This window comes from Penicilliopsis zonata (assembly GCF_001890105.1).
Source record: "Penicilliopsis zonata CBS 506.65 unplaced genomic scaffold ASPZOscaffold_15, whole genome shotgun sequence".
NCBI classification, from domain to species: Eukaryota; Fungi; Ascomycota; class Eurotiomycetes; order Eurotiales; family Aspergillaceae; genus Penicilliopsis; species Penicilliopsis zonata.
This window is the reverse complement of record NW_019208924.1, coordinates 429612-444837: the sequence shown is the minus strand read 5'-3', so window position 1 is coordinate 444837 and position 15226 is coordinate 429612. Positions and strand designations below refer to the sequence as shown.

Genomic DNA, 15226 nt, shown 5'->3' with positions numbered 1-15226 from the left:
TGACCGATCGAATTGTAAATATATTCCCTCATTCTCATCAAAGGAAGACCCGACAGAGTGCTCCCGGTGATATCTGCAGCTTTCTTTATCCAAAATATCGGGCGGTTTTCTGTTTCTTCATCTTAGCGCGCAGCAGCATATTGGCTTGGATAGGTAGGATCGAATTTGTCTCGCTTCTTTTCTTCTCCTTTTGTCTTATTTCTATTTTTTCTTCTTCTTTTTCCTTCATGTGTGGCATCGGGTCTTTGCTTGCTTTTCTTTTCTTCTATTCATCTTGGGTGGTCTCTAGCCTGCTTGTATGATATATTCAATTGTTAAGGATTCAAATATAACTATCAGATTATTTTTTTTTACTTATACAGAATTGTCTAAGCGCAGCCCCCGGTCTATATTGGTAACGAACTACCTGATTAATCTCTCCCTATATCCGATGAGGGCTACGGTGTACTTAGTTACTACTCAGCCCAAATCTACATTCTACTTAATATACAAATCCAGCGTTCAAATGCAAGTATAAGTATGTATGTATGTATGTATGCACGGATAGTTGAGCTTTTCATTCGTCTATGCCAGAGCATTTCCTGTACGGTCTTCAACAGGTTCAAAGGGGGGGGAGGGATAAAATGTGCATGAAACCACCGACGTCAAGGTCAAAAAAGGTGGGCTTTGTGAGAAAAACAAGAGAGGAAGGAAAAGAAAGACAGAAAATAGATATCAAACACGCCTGCCGTTCCGTTCATCAGAGAGCAACTCGCTAGAGGGTCACTGGTTATGATTATTAAATGTCGAGCCAAAATGGCAGGTCGCCGGCGAATCGGTCGTAATATCAAACGCCAGACACGCCAGAAGAAGTCGGAGGGAAGCGAAGAGAAAGGAATCAGTTGGAAGAGAAAATAGAATGGAAAAAAAAAAGAAAGAACAAATAGATAAAACAAGTAGTCATAGATCATTGGTCATCGGGCTGGGTGCGGCATCATGGGCCCGGGAGGTCGCTGCTACCGGGCAGGCCAGAAAACAGCCCGTCGGAGAGGGGTTGCGTCGGGATGAAGCCGGCGAAAATCTGTTCGAGGGCCTCGTACCCTTCGGGAATGGTCTCCATCACGGCGGGCATGAACTGTGGTGGATTGACACTCATCCGACGGTCATCTTCAAAGGGCGACGCTTTGATGGTGGTCACCGACTCAGTGCCCTCTGTATATCGCCGTTTGAGCTCGCCGATGATGCAGGAGAACCGGTAAGCGATGTGGTCCTCGCTCGGAGCCAGGTGCAGTAGGAATGCCTGGATCTGTTCGATCAAGGGATCGAGGACGCTAAAGTCACAGAGGGTCAGGGCCGCGTAGCCCACGATGAAGAAGGCATGGTCGACCATCTGCAAGACAGCGTGCGACCGGATTTGCAAGAACCGTGAGATGATCAAGCGCGCACTCTCCACGATGTCAGGGAGCAGTTTCTCCGGATCGGTACGAAGACGCATGGCCGTGCGATGGAGCAACAGCTGACAGAACCAGAAGCTCAGCTCTAGGGCCGAGGATTGCTCACCCGCTAGGAAAGAGAAAAAAAAAAAGGTTGGTCAGTCCCGCCATTCAACGGAAAGAGGCAGGGAGGAGGGAGGGGGTGGCCCTACCGAACAGATGGGTCCAATCGGATTTCCATTGTTCCAACTCGTCATATTCCGAGTCAAAGCGCATACGTTGAGCATTGTTCTGGAGTTTCAAGGTGATCAAATACAGCTGGATCTCTGCCACGACTTTGCCGTCTTCGAAGCGCGCACTGGGATGCTCCAGGATCCGTGAACAGTGGTCGAGGTACTTTGGTTGAAGATTAAACGGGCGGGCGTTTCCGATCGCAAAGCTGAACAGAGATATCCGGTCAGCATACTGACAAGGGAGGAGTGAAAAAAAAAGCGAGAGAGAGAGAGAGAGAGGGAGGGAGGGAGGAAGGGAGGGCGTACTGTAGTTGAGTCAAACAGAGAGCATTCCAGAGTCGGAGCTTTTGGAGCATGATATCCGTGACCACATACTCGGTCGGGGCACGGTTCAGAAAATCAAAGGAGACGATGGCGTGGTTGATCGAGATCCCGCTCAGTAACCAGCTGTCCATGGGGGGCTCCTTCTGGACGGTGGCGGACCACAGACACAGCAGTGTCAGCGCCTGGAGCGTCTCGTACGGCAGCGGCGGCGTGGTCCATAGAAGGGTGGCCGCGGCCAGTCGCACCTGGACATACATGGCGTGAAGGACGGGCGCCGGGATGCCGGGCACATAGCGAGCGGCCAGCAGGCAGGCTGTATTGAACAGCAAGGGATCGCTTTGTCCCAACTCGTTCTGGAAGTCGGACGGACTGTCTATTGACACCCAGGAACCAAAATTCTCCACGAATCTTCATACATGTCGGATAGCCATTAGTATCACAGAACCCAGGGGACACGGCAAAGTTTCACAGCAAGAGACACAACGGAAGAGAGAGAGAGAGAGAGAGAGAGAGAGAGGGGAAAAAACCATACAATCGAATCAACTTGAGGGACAGTTTGGAGTCGATGATCCCCTTGGAGACAAAGTCGCCCACGCACGAGGTCGTCTGGCCCGTCTCGCCAAAGAGCTCTGCCTGTAGTTTCCGCATGAGATGAACGGGTTTAGGCGCCAGCGCGGCATCGCCCAGCGAGGCCTCGTCCAGGTCGGATCCTCTCGAGGAATGCGATGCGACACTACCGGACACATTCGGGGATCGATCCAACATCTGGCGCATCATCCGGGTCATGTCGCCCATCCCTCTCTCCAGCGAGTTGAGACGCTCCTCAAGGAACGGGATAGGCCCCGTGGCATCGGACCATGCCAGAGCATTGTCTTGAAAACGCTCTGGGGTTTCCGGCAATTCACAGTCGATCCTACGAGACAGTTGACCACAGTGTCAGTCTTTTCTTTTTCTTTTTCTTTTTCTTTTTTTTTTTTTAAATAGAAAAAAAAAACAACCGGTTTGTCATAATGACTGCATGGTGGACCGTCATCATCCCATCCGGACAGAGTCCATTAGGAGAAGCAGAAAAAATCCCCCCTTTCCTTCGAGACCTGACGGTGGGGAAAATCCAGCTGCAGCGACAGCAGGGAAAGGAAAAAGGAGAGAGAGAGAGAGAGAGACAGTCTCATTTACCTTAATGACAAGCAGCGGCGACAGGCATGGCTACGCGGGTCCAGGTCGCATCGTGTCTTGAGCTTGCGGCAGGTGTTACACGCCGTCATGGAGCGTCGGATGCGTCCTTTGGGGCGAACCGCATCACCGGCGGTGCTGCCGCCGTGGTGATGGGCAGCAAGGCCGTTGCTGTCCCAGTGGACGCCATCGTTGCTTGTTCGCGTCATGACATTGGACGGCTGCTTCTTTCAATGAGATAATAGAAATCGTTCAACGAGGCCGTTAATGTGTACAGTTGGATCCAGAAGCATCGCAGCCGCACATGGGCAGACACGGCGAACGTGTGTGGAGAGACAGGAGCGACGAGGTAAGCTTTTTAACAGCCCACCGTGGGCCTGGCACAGGGAAACGAATCGTGATTATGCCAGCGCGTTGGCGATTGACGAATTGATTTGCGGCCCGTCAGAATCTCCTCAAATGTGCCTGTTGCGGTGCTTGTTCCCCCCCTCCCTTTTTTTTTCCCCTTGGGAATTTTTTCCCTGTTATTTTAGCGGTTCCGTTCGAGACCTTGGTCGACCCGGGGTAAAAAGCAAAATGGATAGCAGCAGCAGATATCATTCCTATTACCCAAAGATAATTCCAACTGTAGCGCCTCTTCCGACGTAAACCGGCGTGGCGTTCCCCTCTGGCCAGCCAAGGTAATCTCGCTTACCTCGCGCACAAGTCTGGCGTTTCCAGAAGTTCAGATATGCATCGCCATGCATGTCTGCCCGGAGGAGACTTTTGTCAAGTTGGAAACCCCCTTCTTCAAAGACTGACTGGCGATCGAGTCGTCTCGACAGTGTGATTTCCGAGACTCTTGCCCGTTCGACTCGATCCTCCGGCACAGACAGGCCGGGTTCTCTGGGCGCATACCCACCTGGACGACTTATCGCCAGTCAGTGTGTCGCCGAAAGCTGTGTGTACGGAGTACGTACCCACTTAATTCTAGCAAACTAATAATGCCCATTCACCCTTTGTCGATTGTGGATTGTTGGACGAGAGGTGCTAACCTCTTCAAGAAGGCGGCTACCGGCGGAGATGTCTCTCCGCTTCATGGATGGTGCTAGTCTTATCCAACCCATGCATCCACTACGACCACTATATAACTAGTTAGTCGGTCCGCTCGCTTCTGGTAGCTAGCTGCTAAGTCAGGCAATGTTGTCGATAAAGAAAATTCCCGCGCAGCGTCTTCGTCCCAAAACTGCCGGCAAGCGTCGAGCATCGCCAGTGGGGAGGATGGATATATCAACCACCATACTGTTTTCATATTGACACCACCCCGAGAGGAGGATTGGGGGGGGGGGGGACCGCGAATGCCTGATGGGCGGTCGGTCGGTCTCCTCTGAGACACGCGATCCATGGACCTCTTTTCGTCCTGACTATCTAGGTTAGCGGTTGGCCACTTGACTAATCATCGGTATTATCCGCGGTCCCCCACGGGCGAATCATGGGGGACTTGTTGATTTCATCGATTCGGCGTGCCATCTGACAGGCAGGCACCAGGCGCGGTCTCAGTTGGGGGGGTAACAGGGGAGCCCTGATCACCCGTCTCTGGTTGGTGGATTCGAGGGTGGTATATGCAAAGGATGCCAGTTCATTAATCTCAGCCGCTGACCTCGACGGCGTTGCACGGTGCTGCCAGCTGGCCTTGGATGGGATACATGAACTTCTAGTCCTTCTCTGCATGGATTCCACCGCTCTAGCTTGCCACTAAGCTATCTTGTGCCGCCCCCCCCCCCCCCTCCACGGGTATTTTCCACTCGTACTGTAGTATTATTTGGGGACTCAGGTCCGAGTCCACTCCGCTCACCAGGCATATCATCGTGCCATGATAAGTTGATACCATGCTGGTCTTATCATGTCCTTGCGATGGCTTCGGTCTCTGAGTGGATGAAAAATTTAGTAGTGTTACCCCCCTTTAAGATAGGCGGAAAGCTTCTTTGATGTGTTGCCAAAAGGGCCGGGAAAAATCGAGCCAAAGGGAGCACCTGCTTAAAATTAAACCCTCACCAGTGCGGATATGGCTGAATGACCTCGGCTGGTCGGTCCACAGTCCTTTTGCTTTCTAACCGACCTTGGCACGGACATCGTATTTTTGCGCTAGCCGTTTCTATGAGGAGGATTGTTATTGTTGGTGTTGGACTTGCAGGGAATGGCGACAGAACATCACAAGAGGCTGTATTCAGTACGGAGTAGAGCTCTCGTTGGGATGTTCAGGTTATTGCGTTGTCTCCGGAGGGCTTCCTTGGACTGGTTTGCGTGGTCCAGAATCCATCATGTGCAACGCAACAGCATTGGTAGTTGACCATGCCTGATGACGTCCTCCAGCTAGGTGCGCGCATTCAGTTGTCAGCGGTACAATATTAAGCCTGTTTAGGTCTATTATTAGGCAACCTCTAGAACGGACTCTGGAGTCGTTGACTTGTGACTGACCTGTAGGATCTGTTCCATTAACATGGCAGGACGAAGCTGATTCGCAGGCAGGATATGTAGTAGACTCAGAGCGGTGAAGTCATTTACAACCAGCATGTATATCCTGCAAAAGGTACTCCGTATCGCAGGTCAGCAGGGTATAATCTACACAGAGTAGGCATCCTGTTTTGCACCTTGAAGCCCGCGAAATCTCGGAGCGAAGGAAGAATCGAGGCCTAGATCGATCGACGGTTGAGTGATTATTCGCCGCGAACGCCGGAGATCCCAGGCATTCTCAGACGCAAAGCGTGTAGATCATGCGCTTGGCGGTGATGATTCGAGGAGATATCGGGCAATGATACTCCGTAGAGGCCCAAGACCGTTGTGTGGGAACCCAGCTAGGAGCCTAGAAGTCGCAGTGGTCACGCCATTTGGTATGCACGCATGCAGAGGATCTGTCCATTTCTATCGTACCCCTGGCAAACGGCTGTTGATCGCAATTTGTAACGAGGATCCGATTATTGGACGATCTCCGGTCCATTCATAGTGATATTGACTTGCACGATGCCTAGAAACGTGACTGGAGATTAGCACTGAGGTGACTATACCCCAAACGCTTCTTATGGGCAAAAGTACCGAGAGGCTTGTAAACAAAAAAAAAAAGAAGGCATCAAGATTCGGCACCTCCAGATCTTCGCGTGGCAACAGGAGAGAGCAGCCTTATATTGGGGTCTCAATCCAGTTTACTTCCTGTGACGGGTTCTGCAGGCACACAACATAGACGAAGAAGACGAAGGGAACTGTTGTAAGGTGTCACACATGAGTGTGTTCAAGAGTGCCTTGAAAGGTATGTTGATGGGACTAGAAGATGGAGAAAAGAAGAGGAAAGAGGAAAGAAGAGAGGAAGCAGGAGGAGGTCAACAAGAGCCACCCGAATCCGGTGTTGCGGTGACGGGAGAAGACCGCACATGACTCTTCTCCTTATATAAGATATACAAGGCAGCCCAGGTAGGTACCTACCTAAGGTACCTAACCATGTAGTAATGGAGACGAGATAGTAATTGGTAAGTATGCAGGATGCTACTTGACTGCAGCAGACCGGGTTGATTAAATTGACCCATCTAGCTATCTATATATACACTACATAGCTGCTGACAAAATCCTACATATTACCTAGGATACATTACTAGATATGATTTGCTAAGGCCGAGCACACTTGAAGGCCATGCCGGAAGGAAAGCAAGGACACTGGCTCAGATACATGCCTGGGATAATCCAGGAGGATTGAAATGGCCGTTCGAAGCATAGCAGCTGGCTCTTGCGAGCGTTGTGTCTGGTCTGATGTTACATCGTCAGACGCTAGCCCTGTACCCTCACTCGGAGTATGGACCGGAGTTGCGCAGGTGTTCCCCCCCCCAGTCTTCTTCAGAGATAGACAGTCTGATTAACTAGGTTGGGACCAATATGAATGCTGTGTGGCTGATGAAGTTGCCGTTTCATGACACACCACCAGAGAACAGGGTAGATGGGATTCTGAAACACATATTAGCACTGCAGTAATGAAAATGAGGTGTGGGCATCTATATGTAGTACAGTTGGAGTACATGTGATATACTCGATAGACTTGAATCAAAGACTCGATGGACTAATCTCAAATTTCATATTTCATCTCACCTGTGGTGTAGCTTCTGGTACTCTCATATAGAGAGTTGATAAAACTCTCTATCAGATCTCTGCCGACATCAGGTATCGTATGATGCTAACCTTGCCGTTATTTTTAGTAACCAACAGGTCTAGGACCAGAAACCTTCCTTTCTCAGCCCTTTCCTAAGAACTCGTAGTCAGCAAAGATGGACAGCTGTAACGGATGTTTTAGAGCGTTTGCCAAAGGACATCATCTCCAACAGTACAGCATAGATCGATTGGTCGATCCAGTCGGACGTTTTCTCTTTTTTTTCTCGCTTCTTGGAGTATCCTTATTCCCTATCCGGGTCGACGTCCGTACTCTGCCCGCCAGCGAGTCCTTTCAGCTGGCCATTCAGCTGTTCCTTCAGGGGGTTCGAGTTCAATGGGACCGAAAAATGGGCATTCGTGTCTCACTGTCGGTTAGAGTTCGGTCAAGTCGAATTTAGTGGCACAAAGGGATGGTTTCACTTAGTTGCCTAGGTAAAAGGTCAGGTAGCTAGTTAATCAGATTGGACCTTCAACATTGCCTAGGTAACTGACTGCCTAACACCACGACAGTATCCGTACTCCGTACTGGGTACGTACCACGGAGTAGATTCCTGTTTACTCTGGGGTCTAATCCTGATACAGTAGTAATCTGCGGTGATTCTCCTGTTGTTCTAGAAATAATAGGTAACTAGTCAACTGATCGTGATCTAGGTTTGAGCCATCAACAATAAATAGACTATTGATTTCGTGCGCGGGGAGGTACCAGCGTGCCAGAAATCAAGTCTGAGACATCTGCTGTTTTGATCCGTGTAAATTTGCAATACGGGGGTTGTTTTTTTGTATGCTATATGGAATACAGTGTACAAATACGTGTACGGAACAAGACTCAGGTACGGAGTATATAGGTGCTCGTACCAGAATTTGATCCTCGAGCCGCCCGACAAGTAACTCGGAGATCATATGGAGTACTCGTACAGAAAGCAGAATAAAGTTTAATTTCTTCGAAGATCGCATGGATCCAAGTACCGGGACAGCTGAGTACTCCGTACAGCGGACAGTGACACGACAGGAGCCCCGATGACAAATTCTGACGGTTCCCCGTCAGAGTTTCCCGTCAATGACAATGAACGATGGCCATCCATCCTTGGGAATGGGGTGAACTAAATCGCATACAAGGGAGATCCACGTTTTGACATCCCGCCCAGTGTGTGTCAGCTTTTTTCTTTTTTCTCCTGCGAGATCCTTTGCCGATCTACACCCTTTGCTCCATCATGCACGATCTCGCTAATCCATTAGGTGGTTATTCCGCCCGTAGTTATTCCGGACGGAAAAGGTACGGGGGAAGTGCTCAGTATGAAGCACTGGTCGTAGCAAGTTCGCGTTACTCCCGTCCTGGTGGCGATCTGTCGTGTTTTCCAAGGGCCAATGGGAGACTCAACCACCCCCATCACCTGCAGCTGAAGATGTCATCTGGTTCTCCAGGAATGGGAAATGGTTCCTGTTGCCTTCCTGCCACCTTTTCTGATTCGGGTAGAGCGTCGTAAACGTGTCAGGCACAGGATGCTCAGCCGCGAAGAAAAAAGGCGCCAGATCGTCCCCCTTCCTTCCTTCTCCCCCCTGACCAGGTGTACTCCCGTATCCAAGTATCCACCGGTCCACCTTACTCCGTGTTCGATATCGAATCGTGTTCAGGGTTCGTTCGCTTCGAATAGACGACGACGTCTAATGCGCCCGAGCCTCTGGACTTGGGAGTATGTCTTCCCGCTTCGTCAATAAAACTATTTAGTAGATAGTTAGGGAACCGGTCCACACAAAGAACGCTTCACAAAGAAGGGAAGGCGTCGGGAGAGGCGGGTCTCAATAGATCAGCCAAAAGCGCCTCTTTTTAGACTCTGACGTACGTACCATCGGACCACCACCGACTTTGACGGCTGTCTTCTCTCCTCCATCTTCAATGGCCCCCAAACCAAAGCATGTTTCTTTTTTTGGGGGGGGGGGGGGGGGGCTTTCTCGGGTCCGTTTTCTCCCTCTCCCTCCCTCCCTTTAGCCCCAGCCCGCCTGACGCTCCGAAATTTTACGATTGAGCATCTTGATCCAGGGTTTTTTTCGCCATGCAGTCGCATTCACCAGCGCCTGCCGTGGGAAGAAATGATGACGATCCGACGGGTTGGATGAGCTGTCAAGGTCCACTTTGGCTGCAATGACATCCCTTAGTTCAATAAGAATAGGTAAAAGGCTTGCAAGTTGCCACTTGCTGTCAGCCTGTCAGCGCCCAGCGCTTTGCTTTTCCCACCTCCGAAGGTCGTTGTGGGGATGGTGGATCCAGAAACCATCGACAAGCACGACCAAGTCCATCCCAGGACCACATGGAAAGATGGAACACGTCCGCTTCTTTCGGGGGGGGGGGGGGGGTTTCTTTTTTTTTTCTTTTTTTTGGAGGGGTGGGGAGAAGGAGGTTTACTCCGTACTTGCTTCGTAGTAGTTATTGGTGGTCAGCGAGAGAATCAAGAAAAGCACCTTCGTACAGGCTCCAGAGTAAGGAGCTGTTGAGTTCGAGTCAGTGGTCACGCAGGCGTTGTGGATGAGGCCTCCATCCGCAGCCGGGGAATGAATATTGAATAGGAGAGAGAGTCAGCAGGCGTTGGATGCCTCAGGACGTCCATAAGGTTACATTGGGTGTGCATTAATTACCAGATAATGACAGCCATACCGAGATACGTTAGGTACCTAGGTACCTAAAGGTAGAAGACCCGTATTATACTGTACTGTACGCAGTATTTTACCGAGGTGCCTTATGTCACCTACGGTCATCTGCAGTCACCTACTTGGCAGTTAACTAGTTCCTCTCTAGACAGATGCCTAGTTACCTTCCTCTCTGTACACACGATCTCGGTTTTATTCGAGAATGTGAGCCCAGTGGAATAAGGTTTGGAAAATCCTTCCCAGGGGGCAAAAACGTGGAAAGGGTTCGTTATGCTGACCTATAGGTTTCTAGGTATTTTCTTTAATCGATTGTTCCAGTTTCGCGAATGGTTGGATGAATCATCGATCGTACCGAACTCTTTCTTCCTACGGATGGGCCCAGTCCGCTCGAGATCTCAAGGGGGATCCATCAACCATGTCATCCCCATTAAGATTGGAATGAATCCCGAGGGTTTTTTTTTTTTTTTTTCCTTCCCTCACGCCGCAATGAATAGTACATTCAATAGACAACGTGGGAGTTGTTGTTAGCCACTCCATACAGAGTCAAAGACTAATTACGGAGTACTCCGTAGTTATGGAGTGCTCCGTAACTCGGTACTTCTGGTTAATAACTAATTAACTAGGTAGCAGGTACTTCCAGGTTCTACGACGAACGCCCCGAGGATTGGAGATGTCATATGCACGGGGCAACGGATCGTATGTCCCAGAGCGGCCAGATGAGCCAAATGTCAAAGTTCCAACCATTCACCGGCATTCCTTGAAGCTCCAGGTTCGATCACACTTCCCACATAGTTAGTATGCATCCTGTCCCTCACCCTACAGCAAGGCCAGGTCCCATCAATTTATTTATTGTACAGCAAGGCTACTTTGTACAGGCATGCGTCGTTCACACGGACGTGTACTGCACATGCAACTCCTCCCCCCCCCCCCCCCCCCCCCTTCTTGATTGGAAAGAATGGAATTCTGGACGGACAGACGGACAGACGGACAACAAGGCAACAAAAGACCTAGAGAGAGAGAAAGTTTGACGTGGATTGCCAAGTTGTCAGTGCCACACATCGCATCTACCACTACTACTACTACTACTACTACAAGAGGGGGTTGGGTGGAGACCAATTGAACGCTCCCAAAGTGTGATCTGCCCATCCCTGTCCTCTGCTTGGACAAGCGGCCTTTCCCTGGGTCGGTCGCCGATCGATCGATCTCTTTTGTCAGTCTCGGAAAAGCAAACCGCCATACCCGTTTGCAGAGAGCATGAGTCTGCGCACCCGGAGGACGGGAGTATTCCGTAGGTCAGTCAGTCAGTCAGTCCCATTCACCCACCTGGTTCTGGTTGAGCTTGCTCCGGTAACCCGTCCAGCTGGCGATCTCAATGCTAGACCAGTAGTGCGCCTCCGCGTCGTTTTCTGACATCAAATGATGTGGACCTCCTCCCCTTCCCCCGGCAGCGAGGGACATTCGGCGATCTCATTTGACCTTCTTAGGGGGGGGGGGCTTTTTTTTTTTTTTTTTTTTTTTTTTTTGGACATACCTTAGTACTTACCTAGTACTCCGTAACTAGGTACTAAGTTACTGAGTATCCGTACCTAGGTATGGAGTACGGAGTACAAGTACGAAGGATGTACTACGTAGTTGACCTTGGTAGGAACCTGGGACAATAATTGTAGGCAATGAGTACTAGGTAGCCCGCCCGTCCTTGCTCTCCTATCTAGTACCTTATGTCCTATTGCCACCCTGCCTACCCTCATACAAACAATGGAAGGTTCAATCAATAATACGATGAGGCTTCTCCACCTCTCAGGCATGCGAATCCTCCGTACTTCGTACACCGTCCGTACGGGAAGAGAAAATTACCACGGTTCATCTTTTTATGGCCGATACCTGTTAGTTACCTTAGGTACCTTCTAAGTTTATCGATCTGCCCGCTTATCGTAGATGCTGTCTGTCTGGCTGCTGTCTGTCTGTTCATAGCCCGAGACCGACTACCTAAATATAGGGCGTTTCGAGTAGTTTCATGGATGTTTGGTAGCCGAGAGCCCGTCCCAAGAAATTATCTCTCCGTTTTCCTTTCTTTTTTCTTTTCTTTTTTTCGTCAATCACTACTCACCCCCATGAGGGACGGCGGGGTGAACCCTGGCAGTGGCTTGATCCAAGAAATTAAAAAAAAAAAATAAGGAAAATAAAAAAAAAAGGACGGTGATGATGATGATGCAACAGGAAAACAACACAACAGCAGCAACAACAACAACAACAATAATAATCTGGCAGCCATGGATCTCGGCCAGGTGTCTTTCCACTCAATAGATAATACCTCTTCCACTCAATGACGCGCCCCTCGCCCCCTCCCTAAAAGGGTTCTACTCCGCTCTCTCTCATCTGTCAAGAACTCGGGCCAACTTTATGTCTTGCCCGGCCGTTCTCCGCTTTGGCATGCCTTCTGGATACCAAGACTGAATAACTAACTAATAATGATGGGACCCAAACCTCCTCCTCCGTAACCAACCTGTTGTAGGAAGCCTGTGGCTCCCTGGGCCTCCGTACCCACTCCACTCACGATCGTCATTGCCTTTTTGCAGTCTTTTTTTTTTGGGTCCCCCTGTTAATACCTTTCCATGGTTGCGCCCATCATGTAACAAGCTGACGGGGCTTTACCTCCCCAATATTGTCTTTTAAAAAGGTTACCTGCTGTCCTGCAGGGTCGGCGGACAATTGAACAAACACCGCTTTTCGCCGAACTGCTTTTGCGAAAAGAAAAAGAAAAAAAAAGGCTCGCTCTCTGCCCACCACCCATCCTGGGGCCAATTGTTGCCTCGATCTCGTCTCCAACCTTGCATAATCTTGGTTCGGTTGCTTCCATCGTGATCGTGAGCGGCAATGTTGATGTAAATCGGCACACGCTTGGTAAGTAAGTACCTACAGTACAGAGTACCTCTAGGTACCTAACTCTTAGGCTCTCTCTCTCTCTCTCTCTCTTTTCTTCATATTATTACATACAACCCCCCCCTCCGTCTCCGTCCCTTTTGATTTTTTTATAGACTGCCCTGTCGATAATTTACCCCTCCTTCCCTTGCTTGGACTTTGGTCACTGATGGTCCAGATCGTTTTCCCTCGTGAGAGCTAGCTATATAGACCTGCGCGACAGCCGCTGGCCGGCTGACACAATCCGCCACTACCAGGAGGTACCTACTCGGCTTAAATACCACACCGGACATCCTCCGTCGTTTGGGTTGACAACATCTGCTTCTTTTTTCGTCGCTTTCATCCACCGTCGATCCTCCAGTCTCGTCGTTCCCCTCTTGCTCTTTCTTTTGTCTATGTCACAGTGCCCAACGTCGGGTGACGACGCTTCGGACGATATGGCCATTTCCTATGCTTCTGGACTTCCCACCGGCCATACCCAGACGCTTCCCTCATTTCGCGAGGTATGTGATATATGAACTATTATTTGTACCCTTCTGTTCATTTGAAATTTAACAATGTTTCCCCCCCCCCTCTCTAGCTACTTCCACCGCATTTACATGATGAGATTGAGTCAACATCCTACTACAGCAACACCAACAATAACAACACCCCTCGTCACCATCCTCACGAGCGCCCGCTATCGAGCCAGGAGCTGCTATCCGACGTACGATCGGCTCCGGGGCGATCGTTACCCGCCAAGTTTGGACCCGGATATGCGAACCCGGCTCTCATCGACGAGGGGCACCCGCGAAACGTAGCGGAGCCCGGGGCTTTCCAACAAGCTCGACTGCCAGGGAGCGGCGGTTCCCCAGCAATGTCAGGGAGCACACTGCATCACCCGTCGCGGGGACCTAGCCCCATTCTCCCTCCCATCCGTGACCTCCATTCACTACCGGATCGCAATCTGAATGGGATGCGAGGGGGTTCACCGTTTGCTACTACCGCAGACATCCGCAGCGCTCCTATCGAGTCACACGGTATGGGTATAGGGTCATCTTTTGGAGCCGTTGGAGCCGTTGGACCCGCCAGGGGGCCTGCCATTGCTCCGAGTCAACAGCAGCAGCCGCCGGCGCCGGCGGTGGCAGCAGCGCCAGCATACGGGTATACATCAATGCCATACACGAGCGACTCCGAACAGAATTCACCGCAGCACCTGGCGCATCTTCCGCCGTCATCGAACTTTGGCATGATGGGGGGGGAACCGGCGGACTCGAAAAATAAGCGAAGAAGGGGGAACCTGCCAAAGCCTGTCACGGACATCCTGCGGGCTTGGTTCCACGATCATCTAGACCACCCATACCCGAGTGAAGAGGACAAACAGATGTTCATGACCCGTACCGGTCTCTCCATCAGCCAGGTAAGCTTCCTTCTTGACTTTACCCAACATTTAGATAAAATTTAGACAAAAGGGGTTGATTTGCTAACTACTTTCCTCAGATTAGTAACTGGTTCATCAATGCTCGACGCCGTCAACTTCCCGCCCTGCGCAACCAAATGCGCAACGGGGGCAGTGAAGCAGAGAGCCGCCGACAGTCGCCGCTGAGCGACACGGAATCCACACAGGATGCCATTTCACCGACCCGGGGCCCGAACGCTCATCGGTCATGATCTGGCTCTGAAAGACTCTTTTTATCATCTCTCCCCCCCCCCCCACCCCTCTCTTTCTCACCGTCTGAACTTTGACCTTGATCTACGACAACATCTCACTCCAATACACGCTTCTGAATGTTTTCTTTTTTCTCTTATGAGTCATTACTTGCATGGTGGGCGACGGGCATTTATTTCCTTTTTTCCCCCCCCCCCCATTTTACCCTTAATTCTTCTCTCTTCTGGCGCTTTACTTGAGACATCATGACACGGGGAACACATCTTCTTCCTATCAATATTTTTTTTTGTGTTTTATTTCCTCTAGTTTTCATGCATGACCCCGGATCGAGGAGAAATAGGTCTTGATACCCTTCTGGTTGTTTTGAATTAAAGCAGGTTATATACCGGGGTTAGAGGAGAAGGCCATGAAAGACAATGAATACACTAGACTGCATATTCCTCAGTATGAACTATGAAGTAATGCTTGAACCTGTCGATTTGGAATTGGGAATATACCCCCACCTGTCCTTCTGTCTGCCTCATCTCCACCCCCCATTTTCGGGAAATGCACAAGCGTCAAGGACCAGCACGAACTACCAAGAACCCCGATCCATGGATGAGATGGGTGGAAACCAGGCGTAAGGGAGTGGAGACTGGGTGTCTTGTATCAAATTTGAGTTGTCTTTTTTTTTTTTAATATCTTTGTCGTCTATTTAGAAGGAG

General features: G+C 50.2%; 3 protein-coding genes across 3 annotated transcripts; 2 read left to right on the top strand and 1 right to left on the bottom strand.

Annotated features, from left to right (window-relative positions):
* Positions 1 to 803: 803 nt before the first annotated feature.
* Positions 804 to 3618, bottom strand: ASPZODRAFT_829210 (hypothetical protein). The gene is made up of 5 exons (XM_022730251.1): positions 3146 to 3618; positions 2502 to 2882; positions 1952 to 2377; positions 1625 to 1851; positions 804 to 1542 (listed from the first exon to the last, which is right to left on the bottom strand). The coding sequence occupies exons 1-5, from the start codon at positions 3349 to 3351 to the stop codon at positions 974 to 976; spliced, it is 1809 nt and encodes a 602-aa protein (XP_022578606.1). The 5' UTR covers positions 3352 to 3618; the 3' UTR covers positions 804 to 973.
* A 3372-nt stretch (positions 3619 to 6990) lies between these two features.
* On the top strand, positions 6991 to 7866 carry ASPZODRAFT_135561 (hypothetical protein). Its single transcript, XM_022723835.1, has one exon. It carries the CDS (start codon positions 7429 to 7431, stop codon positions 7708 to 7710), a length of 282 nt encoding a protein of 93 aa, XP_022578605.1. The 5' UTR covers positions 6991 to 7428; the 3' UTR covers positions 7711 to 7866.
* A 5403-nt stretch (positions 7867 to 13269) lies between these two features.
* On the top strand, positions 13270 to 14524 carry ASPZODRAFT_154060 (hypothetical protein; the record flags this gene model as incomplete). The annotated part of the gene is made up of 3 exons (XM_022726052.1): positions 13270 to 13377; positions 13455 to 14273; positions 14354 to 14524. 3 exons carry the CDS (start codon positions 13270 to 13272, stop codon positions 14522 to 14524), a joined length of 1098 nt encoding a protein of 365 aa, XP_022578604.1.
* Between the last annotated feature and the right edge of the window lie 702 nt (positions 14525 to 15226).

Bases quoted from the DNA above. Each gene is read 5' to 3' on its own strand.
- ASPZODRAFT_829210 (XM_022730251.1), bottom strand. From the start codon at position 3,351: ATGACGCGAACAAGCAACGATGGCGTCCACTGGGACAGCAACGGCCTT. The intron at 1,852-1,951 runs GTACGCCCTCCC...ATCTCTGTTCAG, and splicing joins CTCTGTTTGACTCAACTACA to CTTTGCGATCGGAAACGCCC. The intron at 1,543-1,624 runs GTAGGGCCACCC...TCTCTTTCCTAG, and splicing joins CGATTGGACCCATCTGTTCG to CGGGTGAGCAATCCTCGGCC.
- ASPZODRAFT_135561 (XM_022723835.1), top strand. From the start codon at position 7,429: ATGGACAGCTGTAACGGATGTTTTAGAGCGTTTGCCAAAGGACATCAT.